At 37.5% G+C, this 24,586-nt stretch overlaps 1 protein-coding gene across 2 annotated transcripts in view; it reads right to left on the bottom strand.

Annotated features, from left to right (window-relative positions):
* Nucleotides 1-24,586, bottom strand: part of tenm1 (teneurin transmembrane protein 1) — a 480,926-nt gene that overhangs the window by 303,083 nt on the left and 153,257 nt on the right. For both annotated transcript variants that reach the window (XM_062045519.1, XM_062045520.1), the window contains exon 4: nucleotides 9,243-9,486. In XM_062045519.1, the coding sequence (XP_061901503.1) occupies nucleotides 9,243-9,486 (244 nt within the window). The remainder of the gene's footprint in view (nucleotides 1-9,242; nucleotides 9,487-24,586) is intronic.

Here is a 24,586-nt window from a genome sequence, read left to right as displayed (position 1 = left end):
GTTAAAGTACCACTGATAGTCACACACACACTAGGTGTGGTGAAATGACCCTCTGCATTTGACCCATTCCCTTGTTCCTGGGAGGAGAGGGGAGCAGTGAGCAGCAGCGGTGGCCACGCTCTGGAATCATTTTGGTGATTTAACCCCCAATTCTAACCTTTGATGCTGAGTGCCAAGCAGGGAGGTAATAAGTCCCATTTTTATAGTCTTTGGTATGACTCGGCCGGGGTTTTAACTCACAACCTACCGATCTCAGGATGTACACTCTAAACACAAGGCCACTGAGCAGGCATGTTTCACTTTTCCCCAGACGCTGGACTTATTCCAGCCTCAGGAAAAAAGAAATAATTTGATGGGAGAATTTGTGGAAGTTCAGATTTGACTGGCAGTCTTTAAGGGTTGCGCCACCCAGAGCGCATATCTTGAATGAAAGCACTCAGTGACAGACTTAAGTTGTGCAGGAGAATGCTGTACAGCCAGATTCCGTTGAGAATAGGGCCCTTAGTACCTGGGCCTTCCACCTTTGAATATGACTTTTGTTGCAGTATTGCAAATCGTCAATAACAAACAAAAATGCAACATAACATCTGATTGGTTCATCAAACGGCCCCAATTCTAGTACAGTTAAAGTCACACTAGGCCAGCACTCTTGATTCTAGAGGCTCTGTGCAAATTACAATGACATGGCAGCACAAAGAAATTAAAATATGATTGGACAAAAACAATTCTAACCAAACACATACAGCCAATAGACCCGCTACAGAATGAAGAAAACAGACTGTTGGGGAAAAATTTATACAATTTTATAAGAAATTCTAGAATTAAAGCAGCAAATGCAGGTCAGTGGTTTTAAAGGGGTTCAGGCCAGCATAGACAGTCCTGATTGCCCACCACTGACTGCTGGTGATTAGGAAACTATTAAAGAGTAGGGCTGCGAATCTTTGGGTGTCCCACGATTCGATTAAATATCAATTATTGGGGTCACGACTCGATTATAAATCGATTTTTTCGATTCAATGCCATTCTCGATTCAAAAACGATATTTTTCCGATTCAAAACAATTCTCTATTCATTCAATACATAGAATTTCAGCAGCATCTACCCCAGTCTGCTGACATGCAAGCAGAATAGTAGATTTTTGAAAAAAGCTTTTATAACTGTAAAGGACAATGTTTCCGGACGGCTTCGAAGCAATTCTGGACCACCATCCGCCGCCTCAGGAAGGGGAAGCCGTGCACTATCAACACCGTGTATGGTGAGGATGATGTTCTGCTGACCTCGACTGCGGATGTTGTGGATCGGTGGAGGGAATACTTCGAAGACCTCCTCAATCCCACCAACACGTCTTCCTATGAGGAAGCAGTAACTGGGGAATCTGTGGTGGGCTCTCCTATTTCTGGGGCTGAGGTTGCTGAGGTAGTTAAAAAGCTCCTTGGTGGCAGGGCCCCGGGGGTAGATGAGATCCGCCCGGAGTTCCTTAAGGCTCTGGATGCTGTGGGGCTGTCTTGGTTGACAAGACTCTGCAGCATCGAGTGGACATCGGGGGCGGTACCTCTGGATTGGCAGACCGGGGTGGTGGTTCCTCTCTTTAAAAAGGGGAACCGGAGGGTGTGTTCTAACTATCGTGGGATCACACTCCTCAGCCTTCCCGGTAAGGTCTATTCAGGTGTACTGGAGAGGAGGCTACGCCGGATAGTCGAAACCTCGGATTCAGGAGGAACAGTGTGGTTTTCGTCCTGGTCGTGGAACTGTGGGCCAGCTCTATACTCTCGGCAGGGTCCTTGAGGGTGCATGGGAGTTTGCCCAGCCAGTATACAAGTGCTTTGTGGACTTGGAGAAGGCAAACGACCGTGTCCCTCGGGAAGTCCTGTGGGGAGTGCTCAGAGAGTATGGGGTATCGGACTGTCTGATTGTGGCGGTTCCGCTCCCTGTACAATCAGTGTCAGAGCTTGGTCCGCATTGCCGGCAGTAAGTCGGACACATATCCAGTGAGGGTTGGACTGCGCCAAAGCTGCCCTTTGTCACCGATTCTGTTCATAACTTTTATGGACAGAATTTCTAGGCGCAGTCAAGGCGTTGAGGGGATCCAGTTTGGTGGCTGCAGGATTAGGTCTCTGCTTTTTGCAGATGATGTGGTCCTGATGACTTCATCTGGCCAGGATCTTCAGCTCTCACTGGATCGGTTCGCAGTTGAGTGTGAAGCGACTGGGATGAGAATCAGCACTTCCAAGTCCGAGTCCATGGTTCTCGCACGTCCGACAGGTAGGAGGCCACGGGGAAGACCCAGGACACGTTGGGAAGACTATGTCTCCCGGCTGACTTGGTAACGCCTCGGGATCCCCCGGGAAGAGCTGGACGAATTGACTGGGGAGAGGGAAGTCTGGGCTTCCCTGTTTAGGCTGCTGACCCCACGACCCGACCTCGGATAAGCGGAAGAAGATGGATAGATGTATGGATGGATGGAATGTTTTATCAACTGATTGCAATAATGTAAATTTGTTTTAACTATTAAATGAAACAAAAATATGACTTATTTTGTCGTTGTGAAAATATTGGACACAGTGTGTTGTCAAGCTTATGAGATGTGATGCAAGTGTAAACCACTGTGACAATATTGTTCTTTTTTTTTAATTTTATTTTTTATAAATGTCTAATGATAATGTCAATGAGGGATTTTTAATCACTGATATGTTGAAATTGTTACTAATATTGATACTGTACTGATACTAATATTGTTTTGTTGGATTGATTAATTTTTAAAAAAATTAAAAATATTGTTTTTAAATCGATTTTTGAAAAATGAGAATTGATACTGAATCGTACAACGTGACAATGGCGATTTGAATTTGAATCGATTTTTTCCCACACCCCTAATTAAGAGGGATGTGATACTTGTTTTTTAAATAAAAAAAAGTGTTCTTACATCCTGCCCCAGGTCACTTTGTGCTCTCCTCGTGGCATTAATAGTGGGTGAAGGTGTGATATGTCAGAGCAATGCACAGCTTTTCCTGACTTCTTGTCTGTTCACGCAGCAGAGGGTGTGAGGTCACGGGCTGCTATTGGGTCTTTCAAGGGCCGTTGGAGGACAAGCCATTAATGTGGAGCAGGACAGCAGAAAGATAGCATCGGAGAACACCGGGATGCAACACAGCCCCTGCCATCGCTTTGTCTTATGTGAAAATCATCATATTGAATATAACTCAGTATGAGATATTCACTCCAAAAGTGAACGGAGTAGAACAGTACATGAAAGAAGAGACACTACCGAATCACAGATATTTTGTCAAGATATTTGCAGGAAATTTAACTTTAAATTTATGACACGGATCACATCAAAATTAACCTGACTCTCGCCAGATCCTTGTAGTTCGTTGAGCTCCACACAAGGATCTGGGCTCGAGGGCATTGCAAACTCCTTCAAGATAGCAAAAAATAATGAACCAATCAGGATCGCGGGGCGGAATCTCAGAGATGTGACGTAGCGCCGAAGCGACTGTTTGATTCAAACGCAGTGAGGAGTCATGTGCTGCCATTGATTCTGCATATTTTCTTTGCACAAACGACATCGATCGTCTATTGACATTGCTGCGTTGTTTCAATAAATGTTCTCTAACTTTTCGCTCTGTCGTTATCCAATATGTTGGCTGTTCTGTTTTGGATTTCCCAGCGTCGCTCTCATCAGCGTCACGGCTTGATTGCGATTATATTTTTACAACGCCTAGGAAATACATCTCCTATTGAGAAGTCCCAGATCCTTGTGTGGAGCTCAGCGAACTACAAGTATCTGGCGAGAGTCAGGTTACATCAAAATACCTTTACCGTAAACCCTGCTTTTTTGCTGTTCTTTGGTTTCGGGCCTGACCATGGTAAATGCATTACCACAAAGAAAGCTTCTAAATACGGATTTGAACATTATGAGAGCACTCTAAACATTAAGTAACACCTACATAGCTACCTTTACACTAGTTTAATCAAATAGTGATGCAAGAGGCTAAGCCAATGAGCGACTGAACAGTGCACTCTTATTGGGTTGGTCTCATCTAGTGACTAATACCATTTTAGTATTGATATGTTCTAGTTCATTAGCCATCGTACGCTTGAAATGCTGAATATAGGCCAAAAATACATAGGACATGCTTGAAAAAAATTGTATCTGCGAGAGAGTGAAGCTGCAAACTCGGAAGTGCAATGTTGCGAGCGACAACATATAGTGCAGAAACATCTCCTTTCAATGGCAGGGTTTGGATTTTGTTTAGTTTTTAAGACCCAGAAACAGACTGGATTTATTTAAAGGTTCCTCTTTCTCTTCTTCACGATGTCAGGCTGTCAGTCTTTCATTGTGTTTCTCCTGCTCCCTTTGTCTAACTTATGTGGCCTCGTGGCAGTTTAACACGAGAGACAGATGACAGCCATCCTTCTCTGTTGGCCTCCCTTGCTCTGCCCATCCACCCATTCAGCATGGGCTGAAGGCTGGGAGTCAAATGGGGGACACAGAGGCTGCACATGAAGCAGCCACACAGCCCTAAGGGTCAATGCTAGTTCAAGTCTAAAAGGAGATAAACACACACACACACACACACACACACACACACACACACACACACACACACACACACACACACACACACACAGAAAACATGAATAGACAAAGACATGACAAATGCTCATGAGATGCTCACTATGCTGGGGTCACTCCACTGTCAACAATGATTAATTATCAATACACATTAATAAAAACAGGATTTATATTTAGTTATATTTGCCAAACTGCAGGGGGTGAAAGTCTTCTCGCGCTTTAAAAATGTTTCACTGTTCTTTCCAGTTCACTGCTTTTGATCATCTCAGACAATATTTGATGCCCAGGAAGCTCAGAACTCCTATATTGGGGAGCAAATTTCCCCTGAGACAGAAAGTAAATGAGAGATCCTGCATGCTCTTCTGAAAAGTCTACTGCCCTAGGGCTATTCACAAGGTATACCCATGCAGATACAGTATGTGAGAGATGTGTGTATACATTGTCATGTTTTGGCAGTGATGTGGAGAAAAGGCAACGTATCGGTCACTGGACTATAGTGTTTATACCTAGTATTCCTTTATAAACACCTAATGTGAGACCCGTAAAAAATATTGACTAGCCATAACTCTACCCCTGCACAAAGTGGTCACACCAAAAAAAGCAGGAAGGAAATCTTTGCACACTTGAAAAATTCTTAATCAATACATTTCAATACAAATTGATATAAGTGAATTATATATTTGTATGTGGATGATATATTATGCATAAAGGAAAATGGCCCTGTTCTTGACAAAACATGATTGGTTTTTCACTTTTTCAATATAGGTCATAGCATCCATCCATCCATCCATTTTCTACTCCTTGTCCCTTTCGGGGTCATATTTTATATATTTTATATTATATTTATACTGTTTATACATGTTATTATCCTCTATATTGGAATGAGCTCTGAATGAAAATATAACTAAATACGAGAACAGGAGTTACCAAGTAAGATAAAGCTGTGTCACTAATACAATAGTAGCCATTAACTTCTGAAATGTAGAATACAGTGATTCTCTGTGGTATGTGTATCATTAGTATGCCAAAAGATTCACTTTATTAAAGTACAGTGTTTTATTTTCCTATTTTCAAACTAGGGTTGTCCCGATACTAATAATTTGGTACCAGTACCAGCATTTATATTGATACTTTGATACTTTTCAAAACTTTTCAATATTGGCTTTATTTTAACAGGAAATCTTACAATACATTAAACATATGTTTCCTATTGCAAAATAACCATTTTAAAAGGTTAAAATAGAAATTGAAAGGCATTAAACACATTGGGCTTTTCTTGTTGCACTCATAGAACAATTTACAATTTTCCATATTACATATAGTCTGCCATAATCAAATATTAGGTTAAAATAAAATAAAAAGCTGTATTGACATTATGTTACATGTTTCATGATTTTTGGTTGCCAATCATGTTCTCTGCTTTAAGAAAAATACAATTATAAGTAAATAATAAAAAGAAAACTATGGATAAATGTACACAGATAAGCCATGTAACAGGCAAGACACACATTGTTAAAGATAAAACAAAAATTGTAGGAATTTGTTATGTAATTCAGTCATTTCACTTGTATTAGTTGATGCTAATAGGGCGGTTTTAGCTCTGCTATTATTTGGCATCAAGCCAAGCAGCTGTGTGCACGTCTACTATCTACATGTGCACAGCAGGGGAGCTGGTTAACTTATGAGAGTAGTGTGTGTGTGTGTGTGTGTGTGTGTGTGTGTGTGTGTGTGTGTGTGTGCGCGTGTGTGTGTGTGTGTGTGTGTGGGTGTGTGTGTGTGTGTGTGTGTGTGTGTGTGTGTGTGTGTGTGTGTGTGTTTGCGGGAATGGCAATGTGTTGGCTGAGTGATGTCATTGAGTGAGTGGGCGAGTAAAGAAAGAGAGGGAGCGCATGCTCTGCGCCGTCGAGTAATGAACGGGTCTGGTTGTGTCCTGAAAAATCTAACAATATTGTCACGACTCGATGACCTCGTCTGACCCGAAAGCAGAGCTGAGCAGAACCACTGCCAAGGAAAGTGAAGGGTGTTACGCCCGTCGAAAACATTGACCCTAGAGCAGTGGTACCGGTCCGAGGACCGATTGGTACCGGGCCGCACAAGAAATAAAAAAAATATATATATATATATATTTATTTGTATTTATTTTTATTTTTATTAAATCAACATACAAAACACAATATATACATTATATATCAACATAGATCAATACAGTCTGCAGGGATACAGTCCGTAAGCACACATTATTGTATTTCTTTATGAAAAAAAAAACAATTTAAAAAAAAAATTTTTTTTTTGGGACAAATTTTCAAGCGTTGACCGGTCCGCAGCTACAAAAAGGTTGGGGACCACTGCCCTAGAGGGAACGTCTGCCCTGTGCTCCTCGACTACAGACTGCATGGGAGCCGAACAGCAGGAAAGGTCCAACAACAATTATTACCCGTCACTCTTTATAACTCTTGTGCAGATCTGAATGCTTATTATTACATGTTTTACCTAAGTTTGAAGCAAAGGTGGTGATACTAATCGCCTTATTTGGTGAGGCGTGTCTTAAAGCAGAACTTGCAGCGTGGCGCTCCCTGTTAAAAGCGTCACGTTTTTCTGTTTTTTGTTTTGAAGCCCAAATACCTCTATATTGCGCTTCACGCACCTTCTTTATTAAGCAGTAGAATTGCTGTTTTTTTGCCACGATGTTATTGCTTGTATGCACTTTGTGTGTGCGTTTTGACACTCAACATCATGCGCCTCTGCTTTGTCACCACCGCACAGCATCATAAACCGTACTGGTATTTTTCAAAAGTAGTATGGTACCATTTGGAATTCATTAGGACAGCAGTACTTTGTTAGTACCGGTATACCATACAACCCTAATTTAAACACAGTGTTACTTTTCAAATGGTTTATAATGTAAAAGTGGCCAAAATGATAAATATACTGGTTAAATAAAACATCTGCCTTGTTTTTAATGAATACTTAGGCCAACTATACTTCTGTATTTTAATGTTGGTCATTATGTTGGTACTTTTCTGAGGTGATAATTGGTGGAAAAAAGTTTAAGAACCACTGGTATAAGTAATAGCACTAAACAATGATAAATTGTTTAATTAAGTATCATAATATTAATGGGCTAAAGGCTAAAATTGTAATATTTTAGAAAACAATCCATCTCTGATTTTGATGTGACCAAATGTATTTTAATTTAATGAGTGCCTTAAAAGGGCAAATACTGTTTTCAAGTGGATATGTCAATATTTGTATTTTAAGCCATACTAACTGCAGTAATTGTCAAGATTGCTGCATTGGTACAACATTTTATTTTATTACATTTCACTTTGAATCTTTGAAAAGTGCTGCTGGGCCCTCTGTGACCAATCAAAAAAGCTTTTAAAAGCTATGTGTGTTTACAAAGTTTGAATAAAAAGCAGCAGTGTTGCACAACATGTGGGCAATTAAATTGCTTCCTTCGAGGGATGACAACATAAACATAGTAAAACAAAAAATATGCAACAAATTGTTGCAGAGTTTTAAAACGTTTTTTTTTTTAATGATTATGATAAGAAAAGTACAAGCATACACATTGTAACTCTAGCAAAAATAAAACTGTAGGTTGGTATCAGTATGTGTTGTGCTGTAATGTATCGTACACAAATGGTCTCCGGCCATTCCTAGTTACAATGCACTTCTGACACGTCCGTATAATGACACTAGTCGGGCTGATGATTCATTTAAATGGTCACTGAATCTAATTTGATTCTATTCTTAGTCTTTCCTTTAAATGAGATAAGATCTAATTATGGTCTAATGCATAACTTATTAAAACTGCTTCTTCTCGTGTGGCAGCCTGCCAATCGCACCCTCAATGCCAGACTTCAGCCACACCAAGGTCTCATTAAACATGCAAACATATTAAAGTTAAAGTTAAAGTTATTTTGCACCTTGCTGCTTCTTTCTCAAAATCAGCCTCACAAATGAGAACGTGCAGAATAACTCCATGATCAATCATTACTTATGCACCTGGGAAATACCTAATTCAGTTTGATGGGATGAAAACCCATAACCTCATAGCTGAGCATTTGGAAAAAAAATGTTTCCAGGTGCCACAGCTGGAGGTGGAATTTCAATATGTTCCCAAAAAGAGGATTTGTGAGGTATTAACTCATAATAGTCCCTTGGTGGAGTTTCAGAGGTGTGGTAAGAGAATCCTAAAAAACCTGAGAGATCCACAATGGCTTTGATGGTGTGCAAACACTTGTTATATTACCCATGAGGCTTGTGTGCTGCTCCACTTTTTTTGTACACTTTCAAAACATCCAAATAAAGTTCTTTACTTAATTGTTCTTCACAGATATTGTGAAGAGTTGCCAAGTCCTGATGAAACCGTTGTCTTTAATGTAATGGCTCTCATTTGTGAGATTAAAGATATACCTTAATCAAATTACATTAAATTGAAGTAGGGATTGCCTTGAAGAGCCACTTATTTGAACAGTCATTTATAAATGACAAATCCTTGGATTTGGACTGAAAGCTTTTTGGAAAAGACTGCTCTATGTCTGTTCCAAATTTGATGTTGAATGTATGCTGAGGTTTCATTTGTTCAAATGAAACTTCAACGTACATTCAACAATTTTGAGGTCAAGACAACAATGTTTTCCCATGCGCTGCATTTTCTTACCTGGTCTCTAAGGGAATGTTGCTGTTCAGCACCCAGCTGTCATGAAGCTGCGCCTGGTCCGTGCTTGAACCGGTGTCTGGCCCCTGGACACCCTGGGTGGCCTGACATCGCGTTGGCATGGTCTTCCTCTGCAGACTGACTTGAGTATAAGGGGCCGGGCGGGCACAGGTGCAGGCGTGGGGTGGTGGAGGAGGTGGCGGTAATGGTCGGAATGTGAACTGACCACCTGGACTGCTGGGCAACTCTATGTGGAAAAAGGGATGTACATAAACATAGTTGTGTCAGCAACCAGTTGCATATATTACAATTACTGTACAAATGATGGTGTGGTGCCATCACTGTGATTAAGGGCCATAAATAAACTTGCCTTCATACTGTATCTGATTTGATACATTTCTAGTCTCCCTATAAATAGATACTTGGCTAGTGCAACACTGGGTCTTTAAAGTGTTCAACTTAATCCTCACCCGCCAACCCAAACTACCCATATGATGTTCGTTATGAGATATGTAGCTCAGCAGAATGAGCTAGCCAGCTGTAACCCGCTCACACAGGTAACCTCGAGGTCTATCTGGCACTTTTTCTTATTAAGTATTTAACATTCCCCGTCCCCATTATGCCTTCTATATTACCCCAGCCTTCCTTCTCACACTAATTGGCGTTCTGCCAAATGGAACATTTTGTTTTTTGTGTGTCGGTGCTCGGATGCTTCAGATAGGACCAGTTTGCATGTATGTTCATGTGAGAAGGCAGCTGTGTATGTGTTTGTATTTATTCATGAGTGCACATCAAGTGTCCTGAGACTTTCTTTTTCAGTGTTTGGGGAAACTCCTGCCATACGGTTGTAATATGGTTCTATGAACACAGTAATGGTTTGGTACCAAAGCACCTGCATTGGAAGAAATGTAGTGTTTGTCTCAAACCATTAAAACGGCTTTAAGGAATGAACAAATATTATTAACCAACAATATTTGAGAACAATAATGTGAAGTTTTACAAAGATACCATTGAAGAACACATTTTAAGAATCTTACAAGATGAAAACTAAGACATAAGTAAAAACCAATCAGCTTGTTCTAGTTCTTCAAGGGCCCTATATTCCCTGATGTGCTAAAATAGAAAAAGCTGCACAATTGCGCATTATCCCCTGTCAACTTGGGTCTGTCACTACGCACCTTCATCCAAGATGTGCACTCTGGGTGGAGCAAGCCTTACTTGTGCCAAGTCAAATCTGGATTTCCTTGTATTCTCCTATCGACTTAAGTACTTTTGTTCTTACGCACTTCTGAGACTGCAATACGTCCAGCGCCCCAGGAAAGTGAAACATTTTATTGCACTTGAAGTTTGGATGCTGTGTACACCGCATGTAATAAATGACAAAAGACTTCCAGAAAGCTATAACATCTATTCTGATCACTTCAATTGGAGACATCATATTCAATTATTCTGCACATCTAAAAATAAAATGTGTCATGGTCAATTCCGTCTCATTAGCATTGAGCCCGCCTTCATTCATGACTGGGTCTGTCTGGAGGCTGGATGGGAGAATACAAATAAGAGAAACGTGTGTAACTTCATGCGCGTAAAAAGCTCTTAAGCGCAAACGGGACAATAAAGCCATGACTGAGCACGAACGCTCAAAAGTTTTTTTAAGTCTTTGACTTTTGCGTTTTGATGTTAATGTAGATTAAACAATTTGTACAGAGGTCCAATAAGGCCATTTGTCCAGCTAAATAAGGCCTTTTGAACAATTATACAGAAGTATTTATGATGTGCATGCATATATCTTAAAATTGAAATTACTTGATGAGTGTGGCCAACTGGTCATCATGCTGTTTGACCCAAAAAATTGGTTTCGATATATTTTACGAGTTGATGCTGCTTATTGAGATTGTATCAAGATGTTCCCAAAGCATGAAGTAAAATATGTCTCCATTCTCTGCACACTGACACAATGAAATGGTCTTTTCATTAGTTGTGACAAACCATTACTCATCTCACATATTTATTTCATGGTTTCAATGACACTTGGAGTACAGTCTCACTAAGTGGTCCTCCCCCATTGCATTTGCAATGATGCACAGTGCACCCACACAGGGTTTTGTATTTGTATTCTGCCTAAAAGGTTTGTGTTTAATTGTCAACCTGTAGTTTATGGACCTGTTTTCCAAAGTGGGGGTCAAATTCACAAACATTAGCAGCACAAGTTAATCAGTTTGAGCTGAAGCTTGTTCCATTAAAACGGGTAAAATGACAAGTAATATATTTCTGTTATCACCTAGAGGTGCTGTTTAATAGAAACTAATGTGGAAAATGAAGGTTATTTTTGTCTTAAGCCACCTCGGAGTATTAAATGTGTACCGCTTAGGGGAAACTGACAGAACATTTTTAGAGCACTACTATTACATTTTGTGTCAGTTGTGATGCACCAGGAGCTTGAAAGTGCATTGCCAATTTTAGAGGTCTAACTGATTCATCAGCAACTGGGAGTCCTTTGAGCCCTGGTACAAAATCCCCTGCTACCATATTGTGTTGGGTTTTTTTGTACACCCAATGTCAAATATTATGCAGATGATCCACATTTCACTGCTTTGCATAACTAAATTGTAACAGAATACAACTCGGAAAATAAATTCAGTCAAAAAAGGTCATAGTTACATACATATTACAAAGTGTTTTGTTTTTTAAGTGATGTAATCTGTATCATGATGCAAGCATTGGTATGCACACTCCCCAATGTGAATTGGCATGTTAGTTGTTGGCACTAAATAATGTGTCACAGCTCTTCAATGTCTTCCATTTTGTATCACAGACTCTATGATCAGTTATTCTAAACTGCACAAAATCTAAACACACTTTGATCAAAATGTAAGCTCAGATGTAGAAAATGTTAAGAGAACCTTTATGGTTTCATAAAAATAACTACATTGTGACACATCAAACCATTTCTAAGTCACCGAGATAATATAATATAATCTCCTCTTACTGTATTATTTTTACAGTTGCAATGCAACTATGCATATATGTATTAAGGTACTGTACAAGGTTTCCCCCACCTTGCCAACATATCTATGGTGGTGGGGGAGTGGCTAGTGGGGTGGTCAATATGATATCATCATATAATTTGCATATTCTGCAATGATGCATATATTATCTTTAAAAAGGCTATAACAAAGTTATACACACATTTTAAAACACATCTGTGTTATTAATTTATATTGACATACAGTACTGTATATGTTTTCTTATATCTATATTTCAATTGTTGCTGCTTATTGTATATTGTACTTTGTTGAGAATATTTCAAGTTTCCAGAGACTTTTCCAATTCTTTTAGTGATTGTTTCTCTATTTCTAACAACTAACAACAAATCTACCATCTTTTTATGGTGTTATTAGAGACTGTTATTGTGTTTAGAGACCTTTTACTTCTGTCGCTCCATGTCCACGACAAACAGCGAGAGCTGCACATTTGCTTTGTTCTGCTGCTCCAACTGTATTGTCCCTCCCCACTCTCCCCACTTAATTTTTGCATGTTACACATTTTGTGTTTCTTTATTTTCATGACTCTATTTTCATGACATGATTGTAGATTGTCACTGAAGGCATCACAACTATGAATGAACACATGTGGAGTTATGTACTTAACAAAAAAAGGTGAAATAACTGAACACATGTTTTGTATTGAAGTTTCTTCAAAATGGCCACCCTTTGCTCTGATTAGTGCTTTGCACACTCTTGGCATTCTCTCGATGAGCTTCAAGAGGTAGTCACCTGAAATGTTTTTCACTTCACAAGTGTGCTTGAAGCTCATCGAGGGAATGCCAAGAGTGTGCAAAGCAGTAATCAGAGCAAAAGGTGGCTATTTTGAAGAAACAAGAATACAAAACACATTTTCAATTATTCCATCTTTTTGGTGAAATAACGCATTGAATGAGAAGGTGTGTCCAAAGTTTTGGCCTGTACTGTATATAAACACACAATACTGTATATATAAATATGCATATGCATATGTTCCTCTAATTATGTTGAAAAGAGCCCATTCACTTGTACTCATATACAAAAATTAAGCTTGTAAAAATAACAAACATGTTTGCAGCCTGAGTAGAAACACTGCAGTGTTCTTCAGCACAGATTAGCCCCAATTGTTCAAGGAACTATTAAACAAGTCCAGATATCCCACCCTGAACTTTTATGGTCGCTGGTGAAACTTTTTTTTTTTAATCCGGCTAATTTTTGGTGGATTCTCAGGGGATTATTTCATAAATTTAGTGTAAATAGGAACATTCCTGAAAAAGGTTCCTGCAATAAAACGGTTTTCGGGCAACGTAATTTGCTATAATGACAGCTGGATGTTGTCTTTGTATGTGTGAGGGTGTGAACACGTGTGTATGTAAATGTGTTTTTCTTTCAAGAAGTATGACTCTTCTTGAAATTACACCTTTTTTAAATTATTATGAGTGCCATTTCATATCCATTTCACCGTCTGTATCCATTTCACCATCTGTGACGCACTCCTAATATGTCCAAATACCTGTTGTTACCTGTTCCATTTCCCTTTCTAAATCTCCTGGTTTTCATAAGTCTTTCCTTCATATATGTCGCTTATATAAGCAAAAGCTGATGATTCCGGTGAAATATCTCATAAGCGACTTTTCAAAGTGCTTCTTCTGGAGGGCTAAGTCCCAGAGAAACCCCAGGGCAGAATATGCTCTAAACTGTCATGGATGCCTTCTGAAGCTGCCGCGGCTCCTCCCTTATTCTCTATCTGCTACCCGCAGAGTTAAGTTGATTTTTCTGAACTTCAGGCTAAATGAAGGAGTGTTTTACGAACCCCTGCCCTACATTGACAGACTTCTTTATGTCACTTTCAGAGCATCACATTTTGCTTTTGATGGCACTTTGTCTTGCACAGTGAAAATGAAGGAATGTGTTTAAACACCATGGTAGAGATTTTATGTGGTGAGAGGAACTGAGTCCGTTTGTAGATCTTTGGGATCGTAGACCCAAAGCTTTCCTAGCTAAGCCTTTTAAAACACCATCTGGCGTCCCCGACCTCCTCTGCCACTGTACACACCAAGATTACATTCTCACTCCCCTGGTTCTCCATGGCTGCTGCATTTCCTTTTTCCCATCACCATATGGAATGAGGGGAGTTGTGATAAATTGACTTAGAGCTGTTGTATCTCAGATTTACTAAACAGCCTAAATTAATAATGAACTTGTGAGAATTGAGAAGCATGAATAACAAGGATGAATTATTTTGGTTCAAATACAATAGGGAGGCACTAAAGCTGGAAAGCGTCTCTCAATGAACTCTTTCCAGTTGTAGGAATTGGTTAGGGATTAGGCAGGACATAGCTGCTTTAAGAAGATACACTGTATATCAATAAATACAGTAAATAATAGAGATGTCCCGATCCCAATCATACAACCAGTTTGGGGCGCCAATATAGTTACCTTTTTACCTGTTTACAGGCTAGAGATTGTAGTCATGTGAAATATTCTTTCAAAAGAGATGCACACAATTATATTTCCATATTCCTTGTTACACACATGTAGGAGTTGCATAAATACCAGGATGGTGTCTGTCTTGCCAGAACACCGGCTCAAATTTGAGAGCAAGCTGCAAGAATGTGTCGTCTATCCACAGTGCAAAGCAGCTTCTAAGATACTAACCATCACCACTTTGGCAGGGAATAAAGAAAGTTTATTCCAAGTATATTATCACTGGAAGACTAGAGGAAGAGGTACGGCTATGCATGCTGCACACGCACACTGGGCAGGACGACACAAGAAGCTAAGCGCTAAAGCTTCAATCTAAAATAGGGGTGATCGTTCCAAATGTTGATACTATTTATATCTGGTATTGTGAAGTTTGATCAGTATTTTTCTTTTTCTTGTTTTTATTATTATGAAATAATTTGTTGGTTGGTTTTGTTATTGTTTACAAACTCAGCCAGTAAGTCTCTGGATACAGGAATGTTTTGATGGCTAAACCTAAATAATTTAAATTGGAGCCAACAGTAGTTTATGCTTTTGTTTATTGATCTTTGCACTCGCCACTTTATTTTGTTAGAAAAAAGTTATGTAACTAATTCAATACCACAAATTTGATACATCATCTAAATTAAATCCATTATAACACTAAATTGAATAAGGTGTTTACTTTAGTTACCAGCCATAAAACATTTTTATTTCTATAACAGTTTCCCACAAGACTGAATTAGACTTGTGGAGGTTGGTTGTCGATGCATATGACGTAATTTCCTAATTTGTATAGGGGCATGACTACATATGATGTCATCATCTAAGTCAGTGGTTCTCAAACTTTTTTCATCAAATATCACCTCAGAAAAACTTGGCTCTCCATGTACCACCACAACGACCAATAATAAAATACAGTATATTAGTAGGCCTAAGTACTCATTAAGAACAAGGCAGAGGTTTTAATTAACAGGTATATTTAATATTTTTGGGGACTGTAACATTACACACAATACACAATTATCATCAATAATGAACTCCTTATACATTACATCTTTACATAACTATTTGGCATACCACTAGATGGAGCCCGCGTACCACTTGTGGTACCACAGTGTGAGAATCACTGATCTAAATGATCCATCAAGTGTTTGTGGATACATTTTGGTTCGTAATTTTAAAAATGTGTGACATTATCTAAAGTTTTAAAAACCTATTTAACAAAACAAACTGACATTTTATTTTATTTTTTTACTGACTTCAGTGACATTCATTGACTTTGCAGCTCAATTAATAAATTACATTTAATCAAACATTACTTATAAAGCACTTTTCATACAAAAGCAAGTGGCAAACAAAGGGCTGTCCAAAAAATAACAAAAAATAAAAAAAGAACATAATTAAAGAGCAGGGAATGCAAAATAATGCATGCGCACGGCGCACCACATGTGGATGAATATACTGTATGGGAAACACTGCATAATCTATTGTAAGTATCAGATTGGGACTCGAAAATCTGATTGAATTTAAGGCCAAAACATTTGATCGTATCGGAGGTCAAATATGTTGATTTGGACTTTCCTACAAAATAATATATAGAAAGGACAGTGGAACCTTGTCTGACAGGTTTAACTGAATCTGTAACGGTGTAATGTGTAACATGCTTTTAAGAAGAAAAACAAACTTCTAGAAAACAAAATGTCTATTAAAAGCAATACAATATAAAGTACCACAAATAACTACAGTAGTTTTATGTAGTAATGTAATACTATTGTACATAATATACATTTAAGAGCAGACATCTATGGTCTCACCTTTGAGCTCCATCAGCAGATTTTCCAGATGTCTGAGTGAGACACCGGATGTTTTGGTCGGATCTTAGGGCAGCCGACTATCATTTGGGAGGATCATAATCAACATTTTTGCTCTCAACATACAGTATAACAAGTAGCTGAGAGACAGCCTGTATCCTAAACATCTTGTGAGCTGGGGCACTCATAAGCGAGGTACAACTATAGGTACATTTGTGCTTGCCTCGCCAGAATTTACTATGAACTGGGCCAGTACGAGTAATGTTAATGTATATATTAAGGCTTGATAAGCTCGAACTGTGCCACATTTCATTCCATGCTTCATGCTGAAAAGCATTCCTTTAGTTGATTGAGTTGCATCTTATATTGTTGTTATCCAGTTATTGAGACCTTGGCTTTTGTACAGTGTCGGACTTAAGCAGATGCAGTTCAGTTACCATAGTTACACTGAACATCATTGTCCGTTTAGTCAGCAATAAAAGAGGTACAGCGAATACAAGGTTATCATGCATGACAGACTGAATACCACATTCTCTCCATGTGGGGATAAGTCCCATTCACCCTCAAGGATCCTGCCAAGAGTATAGAGTTGGTCCACAGTTCCATGACCAGGATGCAAACAACACTGCTCCTCTTGAATCCGAGGTTCGACTATCCGAAGTAGCCTCCTATCCAGTACACCGGAATTGACCTTACCGGGAAGGTTGAGGAGTTTGATAGTTAGAACACACCCTACTGTTCCAATTGTTAAATAGAGGAACTACCACATCAGTGGACCCCGACTTAAACAAGTTGAAAAATGTATTCGGGTGTTACCATTTAGTGGTCAATTTTACAGAATATGTACTGAAATGTAAAATCTACCAATAAAAGTTTAAATCAATCAATCAGTCTGCCAATCCAGAGGCACCGCCCCTGATGTCCACGTAAGGCTGTGTCTTGTCAATCACGACAGCCCCACAGCATCCAGAGCCTTAAGGAAATCAGGGCGGATCTCATCTACCCCCGGGCCCTGCCACAGAGGAGCTTCTTAACTACCTCAACAACCTCAAGGCCCCAGAAATAGGACAGCCCACCACAGAGACCCCAGTAACTGATTCCTCACTGGAAGACATGTTGGTGGGATTGGGGAGGTCTTCAAAGTATTGCTTTCACCGATCTACAACATCCCCCATTGACGTCTGCAGCAAAACTTCGGACATGAGAGGAATTCAGAGAAGCCATGGAGAACGACTTCCGGACGGCTTCGAAGCAATTCTGGACTATCATCCGCCGCCTCAGGAGGGGGAAGCAGTACACTGTCAACATATGCATGCATGTATACACATGCATATATATATATATATATATATTTATATATATATATATATATATATATATATATATATATATCTATATATATATATATATATATATATATATATATATATATATATATATATATATATATATATATATATATATATATATATATATATATATATACTGTATATATATAGTCCAGAATTGCTTCGAAGCCGTCCGGAAGTCGTCAACATATGCATGCATGTATACACATGCATGCATATATATATATATATATATATATATATATATATATATATATATATATATATATATGCATATATATATATATGCATATATATATATATATATATATATATATATATATATATATATATATATATATATATATATATATATATATATATATATATATATGCATGTGTATACATGCATGCATATGTTGAATACATATATATATATATATATATATATATATATATATATATATATATATATATATATATATATATATATATATATATATATATATATATATATATATATATGTATATATATATATATATATATATATATATATATATATATATATATATATATATATATATATATATATATATACAAGTGGTAGAAAATGGATGGATATATATATATATATATATATATATATATATATATATATATATATATATATATATATATATATATATATATATATATATATATATATATATATATAATATACATAAATACACACATATACATATATATATATATATATATATATATATATATATATATATATATATATATATATATATATATATATATATATATATATATATATATATATATATCTATATGTGTGTATATATGTATATATATATATATATATATATATATATATATATATATATATATATATATATATATATATATATATATATATATATATATATATATATATATATATATATATATATATATATATATATATATACTGTATATATTAGTAACATCCATCCATCCATTTTCTACCGCTTATCTCCTTCGGGGTCGCTGGAGCCTATCTCAGCTACAATCGGGCGGAAGGCGGGGTACACCCTGGACAAGTTGCCACCTCAACGCAGGGCCAACACCGATAGACAGACAACATTCACACTCACATTCACATTCACACACTAGGGCCACATATTGGTTCTTAATTGGTCATTATTAAGTATGTATTAATGCCTTATTAACCCTAACCATAACCTTTATATGTTCCCCTAGTGTCCAAATAACTGTAAATTAAGTATATATCTGTAAGTTATATATGTATATATATATATATATATATATATATATATATATATATATATATATATATATATATATATATATATATATATATATATATATATATATATATATATATATATATACATATACATATACATATATACACACCCACAAATATATAGCCCGGCTTCCGGTCAAATTCTTTTGACCCAATGTGGCCCCTAGAGTCAAAAAGGTTTTTCAAGGTCGATTTTTGCACAATGGTCGGTGGTCGACCATCGATAATCGGTGGTCGATCAATCGGCACATCCGTAAAATATATAGATTGTTACATGTAGTGACAGTAGTCAGCGGCAAACTTTTTGTTTATTTGACCTACAGCCGAATGAACTGATTGCTTATGCTAATCAGTCAACAGGCTAAAACTAAATCAACACTAACATTTATTATTGTACTTTATTCTTGTATTTATTATCTTTTACTGCTGAAATGGACCATAAGGACTTCCCTGACCCACATTAGTTGATAATTTACTGAGAAATTTTCGGACTGTGTTGGATACGATGGACAAGCTTGTAGATGCCTTGAAAACCTTTTACTGACTTATTGTGTAAAACTCCGAGCACATCTTGCATTGTATCTTATTACTTTTGTATATTAGTTACACTTTAGTAAACAAAATAATCTGACCTAATAGTGTGTGTATATTCACAGTACATGGCATCAATATAGAAGTATGCCACTCTTTCGCCATCATCAGCCTGATTTGTATGAGTTACCCTGAACTTTGAGGTAAGGGGTAACGCAAACCACATTGGGGCCACAGGAACCTTTTGGTTTCAAGAACTCTATTTACCAGGATGGAGTTTTGGTTTAAAAGGGGCTTGTGTCTTATTCATTAAAACTGTTACAGTCCTGGTGTGGCTGCCATATGCCTGAGGAACACAACCATATTTTTCGGACTTTAAAGCGCACTTAAAATTATTTAATTTTGTAAAAAATCAACAGTGCGCCTTAAAACCCGGTGCACCTAATGTGCGGAATATTTCTGGTTGTTCTTACCGACCTCAAAGCTATTTTATTTGGTCCAGGATGTAGTGATAAGTGTGACCAGTAGATGGCAGTCACACATAAAACATACTGTATGTTTAGACTTCAAGATGACACCAGTAAACAACACCAACACTTTAAATGTTCCAATTAGAATATAGAACATTACACATGTCGCTCAAAAATCCGTCAAAATGCTTTAGTACGACTTTGGTAAGCTGTGAAGCCGCACCCCTTGATGGGTTGTCAGAGCATTACGTCTACCGTCCTCAAGGTATTATTATGGTGTGTGTATAAGGACCGCAAAATGGCACCTATCAGCAGACATTATCTGCCGTTTTGTTTTGCAATTTTAGGCAAAACCAACTTTTCTTACCTTCTAGTACCTACAGATGTGTATTTGGGATCTGCATAAGTCCTGAAAATCACTCGTATTGCAAACAAAAATATTAATTAATTTTGTTTTTCCATATTGTTAGGTAAATAAATTAAACAAAACAAATACTCTTTAAATATTTGTTCTGCTATATATCTTTAATCTGGACTATGTGAGAGCAGACATACAGTATAATGTAGTTGTGTTCCTCTCCCCAGCAATGCACTTGGTGGGGGACCTCAATGCCTTCACAGACCAGATAAGCAATATTTAATCCTCCAGCGTGTCGAGGGTCTAACCCTGGGTGTCCTGCAAATTGGATGTGACTGGAACGCCTCGGATTGTAAAGATCCAGCAGGCATCTTAATCAAATGCCCTGGCCACCTTAGCTAACTATGAAAGGGAAGTGTCATTTCTTTGAGCTTCGCCACATTCTTTGATGCTATCTCACCCATCTCTGAGGCTAAGGAAACTCAAAGACATGTAACTGCCACATGGTGCACAGTATGGGCCTGATCTGCTATAGGTTTACGTTTATTCAAACACATACAAACTTGACAGCACACGCAAAGCTGATCAACTAAGCTTGTGCACTGAGGAATGTGTAAATTAAATGTGCAACATAGAGAACGTAATCATTTCTGCCTTTTGAATATGCAACATACATGCTGACTATTAGAATGTCCACAATACTGGGAGGAGATGCAAATATAATCATTCAGCACATGCAATGTGATTTTAAACTGTGTGCGGTCTCTGTATTTGCGTCTGTATTTAGCACGTCTGGAATGTTCATGCAAATTAGCATAGTTACTAGGGGTGTGGGAAAAAAAACGATTCAAATTCAAATCGCGATTCTCACGTTGTACGATTCAGTATTGATTCTCATTTTTCAAAAATCTATTTTAATTTTAATTTTAATTTTTTAATTTTAATTTTTTTAATTGTATTTGTTGTATTAATAATTCCAACAAAATAATACAAAGCAATACCATAACAATGCAATCCAATTCTAAGACCAAACCCAACCCAGCAACACTCAGAACTGCAATAAACAGAGCAATTGAGAGGAGACACAAACACGACACAGAACAATCCAAAAGTAGTGAAACAAAAATGAATATTATCAACGACAGTATCAATATTTGTAACAATTTCAACATAGCAGTGATTAAAAATCCCTCATTGACATTATCATTAGACATTTATAAAAAAAAAAAGAACAATAGTGTCACAGTGGCTTACATTTGCATCCCATCTCATAAGCTTGACAACACACTGTGTCCAATATTTTCACAAATATAAAATAAGTCATATTTTTGGTTCATTTAATAGTTAAAACAAATTTACATTATTGCAATCGGTTGATAAAACATTGTCCTTTACAATTATAAAAGCTTTTTACAAAAATCTTCTACTCTGCTTGCATGTCAGCAGACTGGGGTAGATCCTGCTGAAATCCTATGTATTGAATGAATAGAAAATTGTTTTGAATCGGAAAAATATCGTTTTTGAATCGAGAATCGCGTTGAATCGAAAAAATCAATTTATAATCGAATCGTGACCCCAAGAATCGATATTGAATCGAATCGTGGGACACCCAAAGATTTGCAGCCCTAATAGTTACGCACAAATACTTGTGAGACATGAGGAGACTGTGCTGCAGAGACAGACAATGGACAGTGAATCTGCCGTATAGTTAGTTGTGTGTCAACATATTTGTACTATCAAAATTTAAAATGTGTCTCTACGGAAATTACATTGTATAATTGTATAGCTGTCGGATGACTTAATGGGGAACTGCAATATTTTTTTTACATTTTGTCTATCATTAACAATCATTATGTCACACAGCGGTGAGGGAAGTCCTGTTTTGGGGTTGTCTGGCGAACTTACTGTTTTATGTTGAAAGTCTAATCCTCCTCTCGTTTCAGGCCACTTGCCTTTCCTCCTGTCGGATGTCTTTCCTGATTGCCTGATTGTGCCCACCTGTGTCACCCTCCCTCATGTGGATATAGCCCTCGTCTTCCCCTGTCTTGTTGTCAGAGTATATCGTCTGATCGTGTACCTCCAGCCGTCTTCCACAGTCTTGTCCAAGTCGTTAAGTATTGCCTTGCTTTATACTTTGCTTTCTTTGTACACTCTGAAGAACAGTGAATTTGATTTGGTAAAGTTTTTTGATCATTTTTTTTAGCTTGTTTCATAGTGCTCTGCCCTCTTTTTTCCCTCCTCTTGGAGCGCTTGAATTTTTAGTTTTCTTAGCTCATTATAGTGCAGTTCTATTTATAGCTTTTTGTCTCCTCTTCGTGAGCGATTTTCTTTTGGTGCAGTTAATCGTAAATTGTTGGGTTTTTTTTTTAATTATTAGATCCGTATAGATTTTGCTATCGCCTTTTTTTTTCCTCCCTCGGGAGTGATTTTCCGTTTATTGTTTTTTTTCGCCCTGTGCTACGTTTCCTTTTTACTCTAGTGCAGGGGTGCTCATTACGTCGATCGCGGAGGGTGTGTCAGTCGTTCGCCAGCCAGGCATTAAAAAAATAGTCCTAAAAATGAGCGATCATAAATCTTCACTGTGACGTCACTTTCGTCACTTGATTGACATTCACGGCACCCGAGGGTCTTCTGAGATGACGCTGGCTGCTGCCAGCTCATTATTAAGAAAAAAATGACAGACAGGAAGGCGAGAAACACTTTTTATTTCAACAGACTCTAGCGCCGTACCTGTCGTCAAAACTCCAAAGACTGACTGCACAGTTCCTGCCTTCACAATAAAAGCTCTGCTTCATCCTGCCTGCGCTAAGAGTCTCAGAAATCTGGCGTGCACAAGCTAGCAAGCTATGGAGTTTGCCGCCAATGTATTTCTTGTAAAGTGTATACAAAGGAGTATGGAAGCTGGACAAATAAGATGACAAAAACCAACCACTTTCATGTGGTATAGGACAGAAAGGAGGACTTGTTTTCTCCTCTATTTGAAAATGCGAACGTTATCAGCACCACTGTCTGATTCCAATCAATGCAAGTCATCAGAATCAGGTAATACACCAACTTATATTCTTGAAAGAAAGGAATCTACATGTGTTAAACAAGCATGAATTATCATTAAACACCTTTAACTTGTTAACAATATTAACTATATGTGTTAAACATGCTTGTATTATCTTTAAACACCTTTAACGTATTAACAATATTAACTATATGTGTTAAACATGCTTGTATTATCATTAAACACCTTTAACTTGTTAACAATATTAAGTATATATGTTAAACATGCTTGCATTATCTTTAAACACCTTTAACATGTTAAAAATATTAACTATATGTATTAAACATTCTTGTATTGTCATTAAACACCTTTAATTTATTAACAGTATTAACTATATGTGTTAAACATGCTTGCATTATCATTAAACACCTTTAACTTGTTAACAAAACATATATTTCATAAATCAATCAATCAATCAATCAATGTTTATTTATATAGCCCTAAATCACAAGTGTCTCAAAGGGCTGTACAAGCCACAACGACATCCTCGGTACAGAGCCCACATACGGGCAAGGAAAACTCACCCCAGTGGGACGTCAATGTGAATGACTATGAGAAACCTTGGAGAGGACCGCATATGTGGGTAACCCCCCCTCTAGGGGAAATAAGTAAATATAAATTATATATATGAATGAGGTAGATCCCCACGACTTGATCAATTGAAAAGTAGCTCGCCTGCAGAAAAAGTGTGAGCACCCCTGCTCTAGTGGGTCAAGTCTAGAGTGTATAGCCATTTGTTTATTCACTCTATCTGAAGAGAGTTCTCAGAAACTGTTGAATAAAAAGCCTGCGTCAATCATTTCCCGTCTTCAACCTAGTCCTCATTCTTGCCAAGGCCCAACACATTATGAGAGACAAAAAACACTTATTTTTTTTTAGGATTTTAAAGATGATAAAAAACGCTCGCAATTTGCAGCTAATGGGAGTAACCACTGTAGCCTTCAAGCCCTCTAAACAATGTCAAAATCCTTTATCAATATTTATATACACGC

The sequence above is a fragment of the Entelurus aequoreus genome, linkage group LG04 (genome assembly GCF_033978785.1).
Source record: "Entelurus aequoreus isolate RoL-2023_Sb linkage group LG04, RoL_Eaeq_v1.1, whole genome shotgun sequence".
Classification (NCBI taxonomy): domain Eukaryota; kingdom Metazoa; phylum Chordata; class Actinopteri; order Syngnathiformes; family Syngnathidae; genus Entelurus; species Entelurus aequoreus.
This window is presented reverse-complemented; position numbering and strand designations above follow the sequence as displayed.